At 34.0% G+C, this 23449-nt stretch overlaps 1 protein-coding gene across 1 annotated transcript in view; it reads left to right on the top strand.

Annotated features, from left to right (window-relative positions):
- The first annotated feature begins 6371 nt into the window (after positions 1–6371).
- The window catches only part of LOC147075595 (monocarboxylate transporter 10-like), a 73663-nt gene continuing 56585 nt past the window's right edge, over positions 6372–23449 (top strand). Inside the window, exon 1 of the mRNA XM_085941905.1 lies at positions 6372–6816. Coding sequence (XP_085798031.1) covers positions 6546–6816 — 271 coding nt within the window. The 5' untranslated portion in view covers positions 6372–6545. The remainder of the gene's footprint in view (positions 6817–23449) is intronic.

Consider the following 23449-nt stretch of genomic DNA (forward strand, 5'->3'; position numbering starts at 1 on the left):
CCTCTCATTCATTTCTCGGGTTTCGCGCCCATGCACATAGACCACTATGTTAAAGGCGCCATACTTAATTGTGACAAATTTTAACTAATGGCTTTTATTATTCTCTGAAGGGGGATACCTGAGGGATGCAGGTTCAATTCCTGCGGGGTGGGGTGTCTTACTTTTTTCAAAAAGATTTTTTCTATGGTTATAATATTATATTTTTTCAGAAGTATTTTCAAATTATGTATGTTCAATAATTAGAATGTTACAATATTAAATCTTGTGAATTATTCACTGAATAAAAAAATTGTTAATTAAAAATCTATTATTATTTTTCAAATCAATGAGATAGACAATGTTTGGATCTTAGCGCATGCCCCTATATTCAGCCATTCTATTCTATGAATATCTAGTAAATGCCATTAGATACATACGTCAGTATCACACTCGACTTCTCGTCTGATTAACAACAGTTGGATGTAGACACGCTCAAACTATCCACGCCACTGCTATCTTACCACTTTACCTACTTATGGATAAATGACTTGTACAATGGACCAAAAAAGCACTCAGATAAGGATTTAAAAAAAAAACGGAAATTTTGGATGGCAGATTATTTGGTACTGTTCGGTTATCAGGAATACAGCAGAAAACACATTTTGACAATACCCGATATACTGGATTATTTGTTAGTTTAGGTTAGGTTAGGTTAACCCAGTGATACTCAACCTGCGGCCCTTTAAGATTTTACATACGGCCCGAAACACATTTATTATCAGGAATTTCGTATATCTTGAGATTCGTTTTGACTTTGACGCACAGATAGTGACACCCGAAGAGGATTGTCATTATGGTCCACATCAGATCTGGTATAAGAATGTTGCTATTGCACACGATTAATTTAAAAAACACGCATAATTTTTAAAATCTCAAAAATGTTTTGTAAAAAAGGGGGGGTTTCATGATTTTTTTCGTCACGCCAGTAGTAATGCGGCCCGCGTTACTTTACAAATATATGTATTTGGCCCGAAGAAAAAAAAGGTTGAGTATCATTGGGTTAACCTAGCAAATAATCCAGTTTATTGGCTATTTTCAAAATGTGCTTTCCGCTGTATTCCTGATAACCGAACAGTATTGATTATTTATTACTTGGTCATTTTACTATGTTATTACAAGGGATTGGTACTACATACATGATGATACATGTCAATTTACTATCTTAATCTCGTTAACGGAAAGCTCATTCAGTAAAATTCATTCATTCATAATGTTAAAATATTTCCAACACTAAATTTAATTATTTTCACACAACATTTCAGTAAATTGAATAATTGTATTTTTAACGATACACGAGTGGTAAAATTTCTGCTTATGAAGTAGTGAGTTCGAATCCCGTATTTAACAATTCTCGGTGTTTAAAAATGTGTGTTTGGATGCAAAATAAGCTTAAGACACTATTCTCCGGGAGGCGAACAAGATTCACATCGGATGATGACTTAAATAATATGAAATATGAGGCGTAGAGTTACAAAACCCGCTCTGGGCGATTTTTCAAAAAAAATAGTTATGAATGTACGCAGGAGCTCTTTCGTAAGACCTATCTTCTGTTCTAGGTGAGAGTTTTAAATTCCTCTCTGTTTCTTCAAAAAATCAAAATAAATATCGAGGAGACTGACTAAACCCGCTCTTAAAATAAATTTGTTCTGGTAAAACCCTCTCTGCGTAACCGGCCAATCAGACGCCGCGATTTAAATAATGACTCTTCACGAAACCTTTAATCTCCATACAAACCGTCAAACCGTTTTCTCGTGCGCGTCATAATTTTGCTTCAATTATTTTACTATTTTTTACTTTTAATAATGAATGTTTCAATAGTTAGTGTGACAGAATCTCAACAAGAACAATCAAGGAAGCGTTTGAAAAATTTGCTTGGAAATGTAGCCTGTTACGCCAAGAAACGTATTTAAAAATTGACTATATTTTGCTGTATTGTCATGAATAACCCAGTGGTGGCTCATATTATTTTCTAGTTTTACGTATATTTTTTGTTGTCATTTATATTTAATATTCTGTGTGATATAATAAAATATCATAAGGTTCTTACACGTTTTTATCATTATTTGGTTTGTGTCAAAAATATAATTAAAGGAAAACTATTTTCTGTCGGAGAAATGCTTTTTGTTTGATAATTTGTACTATACAAATGATAGATTTAGTAGGTTATGTTACGTTAGGTTAGTTTTTTCATCTCCCTTGATAAAAAATGACATTCCTCATCATTATCTCCACGGGACAAGTTTTTTTCGTCATAAAATTGTATGATTCGTTAATATGAACGATAATGAATTTTCATTCAAATATGTTTATTAATTTGTAGATTAGCTTAGTTGTAATAACGATACATAGTTAACAATGCTGTGCTATCTTGTAGAAATACCGTTACTTTTATAATACGTTTTTGCAATAAATTTCAGAAATTCCACGTTTACTATTATTTGTATATAAAAAGTAGCAAGAACAACAGAATATAGGTAATAAATATTTATGTGGGAAAATAAGTAAGCTCATACTTCGCGACTTTTGTTTATCGGATTTGGTTTCTGAATTAAATGATATAAAATATCTAATATACCTAAGTAGATTATGAATGATATAGCTTAAAAATATTATCGTTTTATTTTTAAATTTAATAAATAGGTTGGTAGTTAATGGTGGGTTTCCCACAGACATGGAATTTGGGGACACAGGTAATACAGGAATTAGCTAGGTAAAGGCTGGTACTTAAGTCTGCTGGGTTTTTTTTATTTATGCTATTGATATTATTAAAAAAATAGTTATTGTTATTTCAAATTATCTTATAATTACCTTTTAAGGGTTTAAAAATATCTTTCTGATTCAAAATATGGTCATTAATATTAAAATTATTAAGAATTATTAGGGCACTTATATAATGATAAAAGATTAGTTACCTATTAAACAAATAATTTGCATGGTATGTAGGTAATAACTAATTGTCTCCAGAAAAAGTAACATTTTTTGATAATGGTTTTTTTTGTTTATTATAGAATAAAAGTAAGTACATGACATTAACATATTAAAATTAAAAAGTTTCACAAAGGCAATTTGACATAGTAAAAAGTAGGCAATATTCAACTAAATAACTATTTTTTTAAATCAAAAAAAAATATTTTCAAGAAAAGTAAATACCACTATTTTTAAAAAATATGACATACCAATATAACAGCTAAATATGTAGGTACAATGCGAAAAATATACAGCTACCATTAGGTAAGAATGGCTACAAAATATTTTCTAGACAAATTAAATTCGAAAATATATTACATAATTAAAATAAATACAGACCGCTACTAAACTATCATCTCCTGTCGACAATGTACCATTGTGCGACAAACTCCGCTCTTTTTAAAAAATTCCGCGTCGAACGCCGCTCTGTCAGGTAGAGACTGACAAAGACCTCTCTTGGGATAATTAAAATGCATTTATTTGAATAAATACAGCTTATACATTGGATTTGACATTTTATTATACTTTTCCGTATGTAACGGAAGAAATATATTATCTAAAATTACACTTAAATCATCATGATATGCCCAAAACAGTTTTTCGTCATTTACTCAAAACTCAAAAAAGTCTCTAGAGCGGGTTTTGTAACTCTATGCCTCATATAAATAATTAATTTTTCATGATTGTTCATAATTTAGTTAGTAGATAATATATACACGAGCATACTAATTCAATCAAAACTGATCTTTCTGAAAAAATAAAATAGATACTCTCGTAAATTAAAATTTACCACCAATTACAATATATCGATACATATTAATACTTTCGACCGAAGGTACTTGATGGAATTTGAATTTAAATTCTAATGGACTGTACTATTCCATTTAAGTTGTTTCTCGCGACCAGGGTTTCGCCTTTCGATCGCTTTATATCGATACTCTTTGTTACATCTAAAACTGCACTTATTCTCTTAGGGCAGCAGTGATGAATCGTTGTACTTTGATACTCGATGTAAAAAATTTCTCGACTTAAATTATGAAGGGAAAATTTCTTTCGAAGCTAAAGATGCTGTTCCTATTTTTTAAAACATCCTTCGGTATACCACCCATTATTAATTCAATCCAAAAAGCATACATCAGTGAAACGGCAAATAATTTTCAACAATAGGTGGGACCAAATTTTGCACTCGTTGCCAATCGGAGAGCAGTAGTCGAGACACGAGCACATCAATTTGTTTTGTGATGGCGTCGGATGAATAATATATTCTTATATTGTGTAAAGATGACTAAAAAACGCTATGCATGTACTCGAAAAAGAAAACATGTCAATGAATAGGTATATTATTATTATTACTAATATAACATAACATTAAATGGACGCATATTGAATTTTTATGACAAATTATGATTTGTTCGGCACGCATCGTTTGCACAATCTGCGCGTCGCGTAGTCACTTAGACCATGCCTCAGCTGAAGTATAGCTTTAACGTGTAATGCATGCCTAAGCAAGGAGGTTTAAAATTAAATTGCCATATTATTAAGCTACAATAATTTACCTTATTTGGAGCAGTTTTGCCAACACCGTGCCCGATTTTGAGGTATGGTATTTTGAGGTTGGCTGTATCGCAGTTCAATGGGAGCTGTTGTATCGGAAATAAATGGCCACATAGTATTGAGATAAAATTCATGACTACAAAGTAAAGACAGAAGGCAATAGATAGGTAAGTAAATTAGAATTACAATCATATTGTATATTATGTAAGTAATATATTTATATAATTTTTTAAGTGCTGATTCAAAAATATGTTGCGAGTAGTAACTCGTAAATATTAAGTGGTACCTATCAAATTATGGTCTTATTGAATCTAATACAATTTCTCAAACTCCACGAACTGTCATTATTTTTATCTCAATGGTATACGGCCATAGCTTTCCGGTATGACAGCTTATTGTGAACTGTGATACGGCGATATGTAATACGTAGAATTTACATGTAACCTGCCAACATTTAATTAGCCTGTAGTCAAAGGTGTACCTAAGGCGCTGTCCTTTCATCTGGGGGCTTTGGGTTCGATTACGGTGAGGTCAGAATAATATATTATTTAGGTGATTTTCTCAAAGCTTAGTGCAAGAACGTGGTGGTCGCTCGGGGGCGGCGGGGAGGCGTCTTGCGAAACTCAAACGTATAACCGTGTGTAAAATGTTCGTAGACAGTGTCTTTTTTGGGGCATAATACACACGGTTATACGTTTGAGTTTCGCAAGACGCCTGCCGCGCCCGCCAAATCACTACGGCCGAGCACTAAGGTGTTAGTGCAAGAACGTAGTGGTCACGCGGGGGCGGCGCGGCGGCGTCTTGCGAAACTCAAACGTATAACCATGTGTAAAATGTTCGTAGACAGTGTGTTTTTTCGGGCATAATACACACGGTTATACGTTTGAGTTTCGCAAGACGCCGCCGCGCCGCGCCCGCCAAATGACTACGGACGAGCACTTAGTGATTCTTTCACTTCTTGTGTACTGCCAAAAACAAATATTATATTTATGACGTATTTGTAAAATTGCATTCATATTATTTACTGAATGATTACCTACATAGTTTATTTTATATTATTATATAATAACCTCTTTGGAATCAAAGAGATCTCTGAATTTTATGGTTTTTTTAACAAATCATATTTGCACCCTGGTAACACCGTAATTCATCTTCGTTTGAAAATCAAGGTCAAGCACAGCTGTTCGATCAGCTGTTGGAGTCCAAAATATTGATTTTTTTACTTTTCAGTATTAACATCGTTTTGACAGGTTTACGAAATTTTTTGTTGAGTATAATTAAGTCCGCTCTGGTTAAAATATAAAAATAATCACACGTTTATGAAGTAAGAGACACTAATATTAATATCTGACACAACAAACAATATTATTTTACCGCGTTTAATTTGACGGAGTTCTTTATTCAAATTAAAACAATAGTTTAGCATCGATACCATTGCTCTTTGGTTTAAAAATGTACAAACATGCATTTACATAACCAATAATAAAATAAACTGTGCTTGCAATTGAATAATATATCTAAATATGCGTTTCAAAGAATCCATTGTTACCTAATGAAGGTAATAACAATTTTTTGACCTACGGAAGTCCAGCTGATTTTGACAGGTCAGTCACGTCAAAAGAACAACATAATATTTTTGGTTTCGAGACGATTTTGACGTTAACCGCAAAAAATGAGAAAACGCCGGTTTGTTGTTTTAAAACGTGAAAAAGGCGCCTGTATTGACTTTTCTAATAAATTCATTTCACTGTGTTGAGTGTGTTGTCCATGTGCTCCAATCGCCGCTGATGTTAGTAAATGGTTAGTTTTAGTTTTAGTAACGTAGAATTCGTTGAGTGGTGTAAACGTGCGAGCTCCAAACACATTGTTAAATTTTAAATTGAACGAAATATTTTATTTTCGTTCATTCTTTTAAAATGAACGCGAAGTGAAGAATCAAGTGTGTATTATTATAAGCCTAGAATTTTCTTAATTATAAAAATATAATGGAAGATTCCGGTTTGATTGGAAGTAATAATGCCGTTAGGAAGAGCGGCGAATTAGTGGTGATTCCGAAAATTGTGGAAAACGGGCATGCTGTGGAAACTGTCTTTCGGAAACCTCCCGACGGGGGGACCAGGGCATGGCTCGTGATGATTGGCTCGTTCCTCTGCAACGGGATACTCCTCGGGGTTATCAACAGTTTTGGAGTGATACATTCGCATCTTCAAAAGAAATTGCGGGAACAAGGCGATACTGAGGCATCCAGCAAAGCCGGTAAGCAACACACAGTTTGTTTTCTACCTGGCTTAACTTAAAAAAAAACATGGTACTTCCTCTTGATACCCATCGGAGTGCCCCATACAGTAGGTACCGGTGAATGGCGGACAGCTCAATAATTTTTCACCATCATAGTGCGAGGAGCGGTCAGCGGAATCTATAAATTCAATGGGTTGCGAACAATGGTTAGTTTAGGGACTTGGAGACCCGAGGCACTGACCAGTGACGTCCCGAGACAAAATGCCGCCCCTAGGCAGCGAAAAAAGGCCGCACCATTTTTATACAGTATTTTTCATTATCCTTTCATGACTGAAAATTCTAAGATATGTGTTGTACCTATAGAAACATTACCGACAAAATATATAATACACACTAAATTTAAATGCTATCTCTGCTTCAATATAAATATTATGAGTCCACGGTTTCAGATACATTTAAAAATACACCTGGCAACTTCCAAAATTCGTGAGTGACTGGCAAAAATATTTGGATGAATTTTGAATTAGGCAAGTATGTACCTACCTATAATTCAAAAATCCGCACGTGTCATTGCTGGTCATCAATAACGTGATCTCCAACGACAGCGGAAGTAAACTAGACATCACGAACCCGACAAAAATACACTCCTGTTAAACCTTGTAGGTATGTTAATTAATACATTTCGTTTCCAACCAGTGAGATGATTTTTTAATGGAATAATATTTCCGTCATTACTAAGTTTAGGTAGCTATTTCTATATGTGCCTAATGATTCTCCTCGATTTGCCCCCCTTAGAGTAACTGCCGCCCCCAAGCGACGCTCAATCTGCCTACCCCCACGGGACGTCACTGGCACTGACTGATTTTGCGCCTCCATCACGATAAAAATAAAATAACCATAAATTTCACCTGCCAACGTAGGTCAATATCAATGTAGGTACCTATCTCATTCATAGAATCACGATCTGTACGTAACCAAGAAAACATTTTTTGAGAAATACGCATATTTTTTAGATTGCAGTATATGACTGGTTTGAACTGTTTCGAGGCCCCCTTTTAATTCTTCTGACGAATCGATGCATCATCAGCGTCCAAGAAAATAGGCACTGATTACGAATAGTATCTACCCACGTGTTGAATCAAGTGTAGGTATGTATCTGATAATTTCTCCTAGATACGCAATAAAAAATAAAAATACACAACAATCAGTATAGGTAAACAATGATGATAGGTATTATTATTGTCGTTTGTCCCAATTTTAAGTTAAATAACTTTGTTAAACCCTTTTATCGTGATAAGAACATAATATTATGTAGTTAATTATCAATAATTTCGACAGATGACGAATAAATTAGGTACCTACATACTGCATACATTAAAGAGGTTAAATTTTAAATATTATACCCAGTGACGTCCCTAGATAAAATGCCGCCCCTAGGCAGCGCCAAAATGCCGCCTCATTTTTTTAGACATTATTTTTATCATCCTTTCACGAGTCAAATATCTAAGAAATGTGTTGTATGGATACATAACACAACAAAATATCAAATCAATTATTCGCAAATTTGCACGTGTCGTGGGCAACGGAAGTAAACTAGATATCGCGAACCCGACAAAACCAGTGAGCTGAATTTTTTAACGGAAAGATATTTTCGTTATTACTAAGTTTAGTTAGCTATTTATATATATTCTTAACGATTTTCCTCGATTTGCCGCCCTTCGAGTAACTGCCTCCTCCAAGCGACGCTCAATCTGCCTACCCCTACGGGACGTCACTGATTATACCTACCTATTTACATAAAAAATACCTACTAAAATTAAACAGCGTCGCGTTTAGTGGTGTAGAGGTCCAGGCACACTGTACGATTTTGACTTTTGAGGATAAAATATTAACAATCGAATTTAAATTTTGTGAATAAATCTATGCATTCGACGTATTCGACGATTCGATGTATCTATAGTTTAAACATTCGACCGATTTTTTTAAAAAAATATATAAATTATAGGTAAGTACAAGCAAGATGTAATCGCCAGCGCTCGAAATGGAAAAGATTACAAACCGGAGCGCTCGAAATTTTTCTGAGAATATTAACAAGGTGTGCTAGATTTTTTGTTATATCTATGGCATATCTAGCTCAGACGGTCAAATTATTTTGTCCGTGAGACGGAGCGATAACTTTATAGATTTCACGAACCGGAACGGCGCTCCGGTGCGTTACGGTCCATTTCGAGCCCTGGTAATCGCTTAATTTAGATTTCTATATAATTTGATAGTTGTATGACTTGTTTGAATTGTTTGGTTGCTCACTTTTAAATTTTATGACGAATTTCTGCGTCATTTGCATCAAAGAAAATCATCCTGCCATCAAAAGTAAGATCACACAGAACAGATAATAAATAGAATACCGATAGGCTATATTCAATACACCGTATGTTGATGCCTGGTTTAGAATGTGTGAGTGTCCTACGAAAATGAAGCACGCATTATGCACGTGCAATAGTGTGTGTAATACACCAACCTTAAATGAGCGTAAATGCATAAACCGAGAGCAGTTTTCAGTATTCGACGTAAAACGTATTCTTGACACGTGTGTAAGTTTAACCCGGATTCTTTCTTACTCGAGTCGGTTGAAATCAAATCAAATCAAATTGATTTATTTTACATATAATGAACATAACAAATTATAAATTCAAAGCGTTCACGACATGACATAAAATAAGTGTTAATAATTTTTAAAAATAAAAAATACAGAGAATAAGTAATAAAATAAATGAAATAAGAAAAAAGGTAACAAAATAAAAGTAGATGGAATCACACAGAGTGAGCTTTGATAGACCCTATCTTAAAAACTTATAAAACAACGTCCACCTAAATTCACCCTCACGTAAGTTTTCATTAAACATGGTTACTGCCTTACCTGCTATCGCCATACCCGTTATGTATTTCAGTTCCCATTATTTCTGAGTTCCCTGTAAGATCATAATCATATTATAATAGCTGTACTCAGCAGGTACATACGTAAGTAGAATAAATTGAAGCTAGGCTTATTGTCCCAAACATTGAAATGCAGTTCCAAGAAAATGCAAATCAAACCAAACAATGACAAGAGTCGGTAGTTACAGTTGGTGAGGTACTTTCTTTTATGAATAGGTAGACTCTGTTTGAAAATCTAGAAAAATATTTTTATCTATTATGGTTTGGTTTACGCAGTGTTCAATTAATTTTAAAAAACTAACCATCCCATCTGCAATTTGTGCTATTAATTCAATGAAAACAAAATATAAGTATGACTGACAAACTGTATTCTGTTTTAATCGAATCTCCATAGCATAGCCCCCACAAAGGGGGGGCTGACAGGGCCCTAGCCTGGGGGCCCGGGCTCAGGAAGGGCCCGGCGTGGCGAGTCGACCAGATAAGTGATATAAACACACGTAACAAATTCTCTCTAATAGTATAAAAAGGCGCTATTTTTCTTCAGTGATGTTATTATTTAAAATTGTGTGGTTATACAACACAATTTTTTATTGTGTATCGATACTCGACAACCCCATAATTCAAATGGATGTATTAAAATATACAAAAAAACACTAAATATACACAGTAATTTTACCGTATACACCGTTTGGAAGATGCTACTGTAGAGCGTCACACTGCCTTCATCTTTAACGATAGGTAGGGGGGGCGCAAACAATCCTAGCCTGGGGGTCCGCTTCAGGATGTGGGGGCCATGCTCCATAGCCTACCTTCACTATTATGGTTGGGCTTAAGCAGGATTTCATTGCATTCTAAAAACTAACACCATCTGCACTTCTTAGTTCACTCACCATTCTTAGTTCAATGAAAATAAATGAGTATGTCGGATCTCCACAGCTTACCTCCATCCTTTGCCACAGGACTGTCATCAATCTACTTTTCGAGATAATGGAACTTACAACGCATGTAGAATTCAAAGTAGTAAAATATCGATAAGCTTGGTGGACATATCCTATTAAATAATATTATGTAAAAACTATACATACTACTTAGGTATAAATTCCATCAAGTACCCTCGGTCGATAGTAGGTAATACTTAGGTAGGTATAGATATACCTTTAAAAATTGTCAGGTGTTCGAATTTAGAACTAAGATCATCATAGTATAAAAGTATGGGATGTTATGTCAAATGTTAGCATGTGGCGCCCTCACTCAGCCGACAACTTATACTGGTGGATATATTCATTCCGACCATGTCCGATCGTAATAAGATCATATATTGGGCCTCCACAGAGTGGATGTTTGTGTTAACAGAATATGTTTTTTTACGAGAAATGGATGTCAGCCACTCGCTCAACCTATTAGGTCCATACTATGATTCATACACAAATTAAAAAACAAATTTGTGTACTTTGCCAGACCCGGGATCGAACCTGGGACCCTCGGCACTATAAACCGCGCGAAGAAATTAAAAATGCTGAATCGTAGTTTGCTAGATGACTGCACATCAATATCAACAGCAATGTTCAGCATTCCTTCTAATGTTGTGGCATCGATTGTTTTGGTTGGACCTTGAACCAACAGAGACTAAACGCAGAAACTATAATATATTAATATATTATATAGATCGACAGAATTGCTCACTCTTATCAACAACTCGCTGTTCAGTGGTTAAAGGCGTAATCAGCTGCACGATGTCACCATGTACCTACTTCACTCATAGTCATCATTGCGTTTTGTTTATGTGCAAAATCACTAGATAGGTTAAAACGCAAAATGACTCGTCCATTAATCAATCAACTCTAATATAAACCATTATCAATATAGGTATCCCAAGTAGATGAGATAATCATGAAGACAAAATCTGACAGACTAAAATTGGTTAATGTTTAGGTATCAATATTGTTGCAGCTGAAACAGCAGTCAACAGCTCTGCTGTCTATCGGAACTAATATACCTAGACTGATTCATAAATGTAATGGCACTAAACTTACTTTATTTAACATGTCTGGAATATACTCGTATCATTTCCCTCCAAAACATTGCAGCGGAAATCGCCTTTGTCATTCGCTTTTAGCGGGTCCTCTTCATTGCATATGAGGGCATTTCACCATAATGACGCTTCGTATACCTCACCACTAGGGATTCCAATCCCAGGATCCCGAGCTATTTTCGATACCTATGAATCCCGGGATTGATAAACATAATCCCGGGATTTCGGGATTGATTTTTTTATCAATTTTTATGGAAAATAAAATAAAAGCGAAAATATAACAGGAAAAATACTTTTAATAAAAAATAACTACATTAGAAATAAACTGAGTTTGAATGAATTTTGATTTATACCCAAATGTAGGTTGCCGATTCATTTTATTTTTTCACATAAATTATTAAAAATGAGAAAGATTGGAAAAATACAATGCTTCGCACTTTTAATAAAGTTATTCCACCATGATATCATACGTTTTACGGCAGTTTCATATTTGGCTGACTAATTAGATTTATGAAGCGGAAAGGCAATAAGTACGCCATGATTATTTGCTTTACTATTTTAAATCTCGCTAATCCATTCATTATGTCTTTACTATCAGAAACAGGAATCTCATAATAAATTCACATTATTATTTATATTACAATATTATTTACTCCATTAAACTTATGTATTTCCAAGATTGAACGTATACAATATTAACAATAAATGTCTTAAATAGTATAAATTATACTAGATAAATTTTTGACCGATTTTATCAATGTTATTTGAAAATATAAAATTTTTATATTAACAATGAAAAAAAATGCCAATCCCGGGACCAGTCCCGGGATCCCGGGATTGTCAAATTGTAATCCCGAAATCCCGAGATCAGAATTTTGGCTCGGGATTGGATTCCCTACTCACCACACTCACCGGTTAAGACGATCCACCTCTTCAGATTTGTCTTGAATCCACGATTACTTACTATTACTCTGCCCAATGTCTTCCAGACATTGAAAGCCAGCTTGTCTCCGGATACAAATTCCTCTATTGACTCCATCTAGACTTGTGGTTCTCACGTGAAATTTAACTGTGGCCGCACAATTGACATTGACAGTTCTATGGAAACGTCTGGTGGCCGCACCAAATTTCACTTTGGTTGTGGTTGAAAAAATTAAAACTAAATTTTATTTACTATAGAAATGGATCAATTTATTTATAGACAAGTCCATTTAATAAAAGACATTTTAACATTTTCGTACATATCTATTTATTTAAAAATAATGCAAATGTAAATTCCTCAACAATCCTTTTATCCAATGCGATCCGCGTGGCTGCTTCTAAGTTTACATCTGTCAACTGGCTTCGATATTTTTTTTTATGAAGTGCATTACACTCATTACACTAGTACACTGAATGATCTTTCACAGTTATACAGTAGTAGGAAAAATCGACACTATTAATAAAGCAATTGTTGCCAATTCTTTCAATTTACTTGATTCTTGGTCAACGTATAACTTCGCCCAAATTTTTTCAACCGTGGTATTATTAAAATGGTTTTTAAGTACTTGGTCATGACTCATTTCCAATAACGCATATTATTTAACGTTAGCCCAGTTAATTAAATTAAAAACTGAAAATGATGTTGGTGGCCGCAGCAAAATCCTCTGGTGGCCGCACATGAGAACCACTGATCTAGACATTGGTCAGTCTCTCTTTCCACTTTTGGATGCTACTCTCTTCTAGGAGACAGTCCCCTTCTGTGAAACTCTGTGGATAGGTAAGCCTTTTTTGCCATAAGTCCATGGAGTAGATGTCTGAGATTATACGCCTGCTTCTTCCTCGCCACTACTTCTTTTCCTACAGCAATGAGTGGGTAGATTCTATCCACCGAATTGGCCTCATCTTTCCAAGAATATTGTTGTAATACGGCCTGTTTTGTTGATGCATACATCCACATCTTTGGCATACACAGTATTTCTAACAAATATAGGTTAAGTAAGGATTTCCAAATAACTGAGTTTTTTTAATGATGAATGATAAATTGTTATATATCATAAAGGACCAATGTTCACCGTAAAGATGAACCAAATGTGTACTGTAACGATGACCATCAGACCGAGGTAACGGGCAAAAATTGGAAAATCCAGACAATGTCTTTCTGCAATGCACCGTGCGCCTGGGTAAAACGATACTAACAGTTTTTATAATTGCAACGAACTTTATCTCTTATAATATATACACGTATATATTCCGAAAAATAATCAAAATATAGGCAAATCGCTAAATTATTAGTGTTCGATGTGTTCCTGGTCAGTGGTCAACCAAAATGACTTCTAGACTTCAAGGAATACCGCCGCTACGTTGATCTTTCCTCGGATAATGAGCTGGGTATTGCAATACTTTTGACATAATATAAAACCGAGGTACAAATAATATTGAAGCTAGTATATAAATTAAAATGTCATGGATAATTTCACCGTCTGCATATCTTTCTGTACGATTGAGTGAATGAAAGTGTTTTGGAAACGCATGATTTAAATTGGGTCAGTGCTCGGTACTTTTCTTTGATTTTCCTTGCATTTTTTAAGTTACATTTTTAATTTTGTTACAGACAGATTAAAAAAAGAACTCTCAGAGTTGAAAAAGTGCAACTAGCAGGTGGTCCGGTACGTGAGATATAATCATTATAATATACGCACTGAGTAGCGTGGAACAAAGAACATTGTAGAAAGTTGTTACAGGGACAATGGATACAAAGAGATTTAAGTAAATTCGAAAGATTTTCTTAAAACACGCCGACGGAAAAAAAAACGTAAACAAAGCGGAATGAGAATGCTGAATATGAGTTTGTAAATAGATCAGTGTGTGGTTGACCGTCTTCCACTCTATAAATATCCAAAAATAATACATAAATGTGGCTACCGTTCCTCCAGTCCCGATTTCTAACGCGCATGGAACTTAATTATTTTGATGTTCGCTGAGAGTAATAAATATTCTGTCGCATCCAAAAATTTTGGAGAAAACCCTTCTTCTATCTAATATAAAGTGTGAGTATTAAATTTCACACCAAACTTTTGGTCTGAGATCTATTTCCAAGGGCGTACTAGTTCAGTTCAGTTTAGTTCAGGCAAGGCTTAATGAATTTAAAAAAAAAAACTAACTAACATCACCATATTACAGAATAACTATGTGAGTTGCCTAGAGTCATTACTCACATATTCCAAAAATCGAGTTTTGAGATAATCGCAAAAAAACCACCGGCATTGTTTTTTGTAATTAAAAGAAAGTATTGATTTACATTATTTTTAAATATACAAATATACTTATAATCCTCCTAAAACTGCAGACACAGCACACTATGAGAAATAGAGCTCTCTGATTGGTAAGAAGGACCTTGATGACAGAACTCACATTATTCATTAAAAAATGTGAGATATGACACCAACGCAAACTTTATCAACGATTTTCACATGGTTTAAAGTGACTTTTGATAGCCAACTATTTTTCTTTATAATATGTTTATATTAATGTCTTTAGAATCACTTAGTATATTTAACTCAAAAATTGCAAAATGTGAATTATATCTAGGCTGAAAAAGTGTGCATTATTTTTGTCGGATCGCCCATACAATGCCTAAATTATTATGGTTTGGTTTAAGTAAGGTTTAATTAAATTTTAAAAACTAAGCAGCACCATCTGCAATTTGTATCTATTATTAGTTCAATGGAAACAAAAATGTATGACTGACAAAGTTTACTGTGCACTATTTATATCGGATCCAGCCTACCTCCACCCCTCGCCACTGATGTAATATGTACATACATATTTAACATTGTTATATTAGAGAACACAATATATAACGTATAACCTAGATTAATAATTTATTTTTATTTTAGGCTAGAAGAGGTTCATATTAAGTATCTATATTTATGGACACGTGCATCATCTCTATGAACTTTGTCATTTAAATTCTTTCATTGTGATTTTAATTTCCATGTAACCTTTACTAGCGTAACGATGAATATTAATTTACGATTGTACCTATATATTAGAAACGTGCAATATAGTAATGCAAATTTACTATTCGGAGGTCGGCAAAAAAATTTCAGTTTCAATAACACGACCAGCACTGTTTAAAAAAAGTGAAGGTTTCACAAAATAATTTAGTTTTATTATACTGGTCTTAAAAGTGTGAAATATTTAAAGTTGAGATACGAAATGCCGGGGCGATCAAAGGCCTTCACTCTGCCCTGAGAGAAGCAGATTATCGAGAGGGGTGGAAAGACTTGGTCGCTCGGAAGATGATGGAATTTTAAGGTGGTCACGATCCTCAGTCATGAGGGATCGATTAAGAAGAGAAATAAAATTTTAATAAAATATGTCAATTTACTGTTGAGTAAAAACAAAATTCAGTTTATACCCACGTACTTCCCATTTCAATATGACTTTTGTATATAATTATGTGTTTCATTGTCTACCTATCTATACCCATTTTAAAAGCTGGCTTGAGAATTAGTATTGAAATATTCAGGTGTTCGTCAGTTGGTCGAGAAAAAATTTATTCTTTCTAAAACTCACGGCAGAAAATGCTTGATCAAAAATGTATGTGCTTTCAAATATGAAAATGAAATCGAAAATAAATTTAAATTAAAAATTTAATATTTTCCAGCGAAAATACATTCTTGAGGGCTTGTTTTATTATGTTGTAAATCAAAAAATTCCATTAGCAGTTGGTTTAGTACGTCAGTGATGTACTATACATTAAAACGGTTCAAATGATTTTGTATTTCACTGCTTTTTTATGAAAATTTTAATCTTGTTGAAGATTAATTTTGTAAATCTTCGGTATATGTACCAACAAAATGCCGTCTTTTATTTCAAAATTATGTATAATTTAATGCCATAATTTTAGATATTTTATAGTGATAGACAAATATTTTTTGACTGTTATTGGTTTACGCAGGGTTTAATTGAATTTTAAAAACTAACTAACACTATCTTAATTCAATGAAAACAAATACGTATGACTGACAAAGTGTATTGTGCATTTATTAATTGAGTTAGCATTTACTTGGTAGAATTCCATTTTACAAGAAATGAAAATATAATTAATATTAAATTCTACAGATTTTTAAAAAGGTTTGTCGATAGCCATTTCGGTTGTAACACCATTATCAAAACTATTCAGATAGGCCGTTTGCATTTGCTTAAATACTATACGTGTATAGATAGAGACAGAATACATTTTCTTATTCGTTCCAGCAATATTATGAAATTGTACACTTATTATTAATTGTAATATTATTAATACTTTGAAAACCCTAAGTGGGTTTTTTTTAAATGGATATCAAAATTTACAAAATTTATCAAAACTACAGTGTTCGAGTACTTTGGTTATTTATTGACATTATTAATCAATTAAAATATTATTAGTATACCGAAATAGCTATCGACAAACCTTTTTAAAAACCTGTAGAATTTAATATTAATTATATTTTCATTTCTTGTCTTATTGTGCATTGTTCATGCCGGATCTTGACAGTCTACCTCCACCCTTCGCCACTGAGGTATATATTATGTAGAATGTAGATGCACCTGTTTTTCGGTGCTAATAGTGATTCATTTTTGCAACAAGCTTATCAGTGTTGTCAAAACGATATAAGTAGTCGACATTATTAGATTGATAACAAATATTTTGCACAAGGATACTTGACTTGTACTCACCTACCTAAAAGTGTGTTAAAATCGCAATTTTTCTGTCATAATCCATAAATCACACGAGTTCTTAGTGAATTATAATAATATGTATGTATTGAAACCAATTTAAAACATTGACATAAGATTCTCATTACGATTCGAATATTTTTTGAAATTATTGCGTTTTTGCAACAGATTTTATCTATCGAAATAGGAAACATTGACATGGGCACTCAAATAGCAGGATTGATGTTCTACCAACGGTTCTTCTAATTTTATGATCCACGTGTGCCTTTGATATATTATCTACACTCTATCATAGAATACACATTACAATTACGATATACAGGATTACAGGAACTAGACGCATTTCAAATGTGGTGCTGGATCCGGGTCAAAATGTATTTCGGGCCCCAAAAACACAACTGAAAACGATCGTTTTCAATTTATTTTTAAGCCTAGGGGCCCTATCAATTCGGGGGCCTTGGACTATGGCCAGTTTCTTTATTTGACTATGTCCGATCTAATAAGATCATATGGGCCTCCGCAGAGTGGAGGTTTGTATTAACAGATTTAGTTTTTACGAGAAATGGATGTCAGCCACTTGCTCCAACCAATTAGGTCAATACTCTGACTCATACACAAATTGAAAAATAATATGTGTACTTGCCAGACCCAGGATTCGACCCTAAGACCCACGACGATATAGGCCGACGCTTAAACCGCGCGGCCATGGTGGTCGTTACTTCCATGTTAAATCCGGCCCTGACCGAGAGCATTGCGAATGGCCAAACGTACAAATGATTTCATCGTCAGCAAATACGAGATCTCCCCGACAGCCTCAAATAACTCGTGGTATTTTATCAGGAGGTTGGAGGAAGAGATTTTTCCAGATGAACGGACAAAATTAAGAATGTCATGGGTTTCCATTTGCATAGACCCCGCGTGCTTTGAATACCAGGAGAGGTCGAGCCAACCCGTGGAGAACGGCATATCTGTCATGGGGTGCTGACGAAGATGTCATAAGAATTATAATATAAAACGTCATACAGGGTGCAGGCAAGGCCTGAATAAAAACGATGCATAAGTGCGAGTGAGAAAGTATTCGGCACCCTTATAATCTTTGCGACACGCGCTAGAGTAAGATAAAAGGTTTACAGATGTGTGAGATCAGTGACGTCCCAAGACAAAATGCCGCACCTGGGCAGGGCCATTATGCCGCCCCATTTTTTTATACAATAATTTTTATCATCCGAGCTCGTGTCATTTTTGGTCACCAGGGACGTCGAAGGGCAACGGAAGTAAACTAGACATCGCGAACCCGACAAAAAATACAGTAATGTTAAATCTTTTATGTTCATTAATACGTTTTATTTCCAAGCAGTGAGCTGAATTTTTCAAAGGAAAAATATTTTCGTTATTAATTAGTGCTCAGCTTTAGTAGCTATTTCCATATATGTGTCGCTAGATTTCAAAATCAGCCAAGTCCATAATAGATGAATAGGAGAAAAACAGCTTTTTGTTTTTTTAAATACACAATCACAAGGGTGAAAGTTTATATTATTTCGAGTATAGAATATTTAAAATTAATAAATTCCACATTTTGACAATGCAGAAATGTTAGAACGTAGTAGTTCTTCAGCAATTCACAAAAAGTCAAAAATACCTAAAGGTGGACTTGGCTGATTTTAAAATGTAGCGACACATATATCAAATGATCCTCCTCGATTTGGCGCCCTTCGAGTAACTGCCGCCCCCAAGCGACGCTCAATCTGCCTACCCCCACGGGACGTCGCTGTGTGAGATGTTTTGCTATGGTGTCGCCGCCAAATCGTAGTTTGTTGCATAGCTAAGTGTCGATAACCTGCGAGCGCGTGTTGCTAAAATTGATATTTTTTGTGTAAAACATAAAGTCAGTGGTAAATATTTTTAGTTAATTAAGTAGAAAAGATGGTTCTGTGTGTTGTATTACTTGAGCACTTTGGGCGAGCACTAGCGAAATGGTCTATGGTATCAAACATTTGTTTACGAATGCGTTCGCTCGCCCACAAACCAAACGCACGGCACGTAGTTTCATTTAGCTATGCAATGGGTGGCGTCTAGACTCTAGATGTATCTATAGTCTACTGCATGGCCCCCACATCCTGAAGCGGGCCCCCAGGCTACGATCTTTCACGGGCCACCTACCTATCGCTAAAGATAAAGGTAGTGTGACGCTAAACAGTAGCTCCAAATGGTGTCCTCCGTAAAATTAATGTGTATGTATATTTAGTGTTTTTTTGTATATTTGAATTATGGAGTTGTCGAGTATCGATACACAATTAAAAATTGTTAAAACCACATAATTTTAAATAATAATAATGTTGAAGATAAATAGCGCCACAGGCGATTTTTTTTACGGTTCGAGAGAATTTGTGATGTGTGTTTAAATCACTTATCTGGTCGATTCGCCACGCCGGGCCCTTCCTGAGACCGGGACCCCAGGCTAGAGCCATGTCAGCCCCCCCTTTGTGGGGGGCATGGTCTAATGGTGCAGGGCTAAGTTTATATGTAGGTAAAGTGGGTCTGGGTACTGACATGTACAGGCACGGCGGCGTTGCCTCGCCAACGGTCAATGAAGCCCTACCAAAATATAAACCCTAAAAAAAGCCAACTCAATCAGCAAAAACCGGATCGTTAATGTAGTAACCACTTACAAAACCGCTTTGGGTCTCGAATGCATTTTACAAGACTTTTCACTATGTTCGTCATTTTAAGGGCTCCATCTACATAGATAGCTTGACAATAAATTTATACTTATAGGTATTATTATACGGTAACTGCTTAAGTATTTAGAATGTTGACCTATGCAAATAACGATTATATTGTATTCGTTTTCTTGACCAAATAAAAATGTCAATAATAATATTATTAATTATTTTGATATTGTAATCTCGTCTACCACGTGTCACGACGTTATCAGCTGCCAATATACCCAACTATGGAGATCGTCAAAACCGCATTGTTTTGTACATAATAATGAAGCATTGCAAGCCTTATCGATATGCAAGCTGCATTTTTGTGAAATTCGATAATGCATAGTGATTGGACTTTGTAATAGTTTTAGTTGCATGCCGAGTTGCATAAATGCACAATAAGTAAACAAAGTAATCGTATACAGAATAATCATACGAAATAATGAGCTTGTAATCCCACTTAGCTGTAAAGTAGTGTACAGAATGTAAGGAGATACCTACCAGGTAGTACGTACATAGTTTCCCAAACGTTTTGACCCAAGCATTCAAATTTAGTTAACCCTTATAAAACCCCTTTATTATTATTACAATAAGTTATTACAACAATTACAATAAGTTAGTTGTAATTGTTACAATAAGTTCTATGTTTTAAAATCATCTCTCTTAACTGAGCTAAATTTTAGAATGAGATTGACAGTTTTAACTGTTTCGACGGCTAACTTATTGTAACAATTATAATACTTCAATACAAACATATGAAAAACTACCCTCGATAGCTGCCGATACCGTCTTGTCACTTGTGTATAGAATAGATGCGCTGGACTGGTTTCGTCCGCCTCAGATGGATATTTTCAACGGACGAAACCGGTCCATATATAATTAATAAAGGTGGAATACGTTTTCTTAAATTAAATTAATAATACAATGCATTTACACCATGAATTGACAGTCAACACAATACAATAAATATTGCATCGTTTTCTCTCACTCGGCGTCGCTCTAACTGCGTCATATTTTCTGTCAAAATATCGAACTTCACATTTATGTGGTAGGTTTATATTTTATTAGATCCATATCGGATTGTAGACCAATTCAAAAAGTTGATAGGTATTTCAGTTGTGACACCATTATCGAGACTAAAAATGAATAACTTGTGTATAGGTATTTACTTTACCTCCGTAACAAAAGTTTTTTTTTTATAAAATCACGTTTTTGTTAATTTTACGATATTTAAGTTATTTATGTTGACAGCTGATCCGTCCTGAGAGTCCTGAGACTTGAATAGTCTAATTCTAATTATTATTAATATTGTGAAGAGGGTATAGTTTTGTGTTAGCGAAAAGCTAAAGAAAATATTGTAGGAAATGTATTCATCAAACAGTGGATAGATCCCGACGGATGATGCAAATAGTCGCATTCCAAATGAGTAGCTAGTGCAGTTTTGTATGACCAATACAGTAAACACAATCTCTCTGTAATACATCGTACATCTTTGTGCGCAGTTGTATTAGACCACAATAATTTGTGTTGTCAAAATAATGATAAGTGACAGCTGTGCGCAATTTCGATCACTTTACTGTACAACAAGACGTCGGTACACGTTTTTATTAATTATTTTAATAAGATTACGTAGAATAAGTTGTTGAATTAGCAAACTAATTAATCTATTGTGCGGATATTAGTTCGAATCGCAACCGGATTGTGTATATTATATAATTTGTTCTTTTCCCCAATTTGCGTATCTTGCAGGGCTCGAAAAGAACCGGATCGGACCGGAACGCAGCTCCGGTTCGCGAAATCCTCGAGGTTTTGTCTTGTGGAAAATCTACATGTAAATTGATTTCTAGTACATGAATTATTTAGAAAATATTAAATTCAATAACGTTACATATTGTTTTAAAGTAGAGTTTAATACGAAACGCATGGTAAGTAGATATATTAAAGAAAAATCAGACAAATTTTAATATTTTCGAAAAATTATCGAACGCTGCGTTCTCACTTGACGACGAAAAATTAAAAACTCACTTGGTTCCCTACACATTTCTGCGACACGTTTAATATTATATTAGTTAATGATGTTAGGTGTTAACTGTCAATTCTTGTTGGATATACCTACATTGTATTAATTAAAATAAAACACAATGTATACGTTATACTTGTTCCACATAAATTAATAATTATCAGCGCTGGTTTCATCCGCTTCTAATGATAAAAATATTACAATCTTACAGAAGATGCAGGGTGTGGATAATAATTTAACATTTCTCGTTTTTTTCGATTCTCGAGATTCGAGAATTCTATTTTGCCGGAGAACTTAGATCTCGAAGTGTCTAGATTAGTTTTTGTTGAGTTGCCAATTTAAAAAACATCATCACGGGTTAAAATATGACGGCGATTTTATCTTCCGGGTAAAAAATGTAAAATTAATTTTAGTTTTTTTGAGTAAACGATAAGTATTTTCTTCTCAGTTAAAGAATGTTGGTTAATTATTGATACATATTTGTTGCCAATTGCGTTTCATTTTTACGAAAATCAAACAAATTGTCTTTAAATTTCGGTTCGAATTTACAGATTAATTGAGATGTTGAGGATTACATGAGTACAAATGACATACGATTTAAATAAATAGTAGATTTAACATCACCATTTATATATTTGTGTGTCAAACCAGATTCGATATATTTACAAAGTTGCTTTCAATGATGAAAAAAAATTATAAACATTTAATCCTAATTTGGCCTATGATTAATATTATGATATAACATCAAAGCTCTCTCATGAAATAAATACATCATGTTAAAATATTAAAACTATTTCATCCAGTTTTTCAGATTTTAATGAACACCCCTTGAATCAATTTTATGTATTGATAAAGTCTGCATTCTGTACGACTTCCTTATTTTATTTTTATCGATACAACTGCATTTGATTGAAAAAGATATTTTTCATAATATATCATCGTCATAAAATTAATGATTTGTGTTGATTTTATTGGACCAATAAATAAAATATTAATGGTCGTACGATTGTGGAATTAAAAAAAACATCGTGTTTAGTTGATTTTAGCTTATTGATAGTTGATTTCCGTATGAATTATTTTATTTTTATTGGAATTGATAATAATGTATAAAATTTACGGCCATTGATCGTAAAAAAATAATATTGGGACAATATATTGTTTTATATGAGTGATTTTATCACCTTTTTAAATGGTTGTGATAAGTGATAAGTGATAAGATAATAATTATTTTCACCAGTATTCCAGTTCCAG

This window comes from Rhyacophila brunnea, unplaced genomic scaffold (assembly GCF_057557595.1).
Source record: "Rhyacophila brunnea isolate RB1 unplaced genomic scaffold, BYU_Rbru_1.0 scaffold_14, whole genome shotgun sequence".
Classification (NCBI taxonomy): Eukaryota; Metazoa; Arthropoda; class Insecta; order Trichoptera; family Rhyacophilidae; genus Rhyacophila; species Rhyacophila brunnea.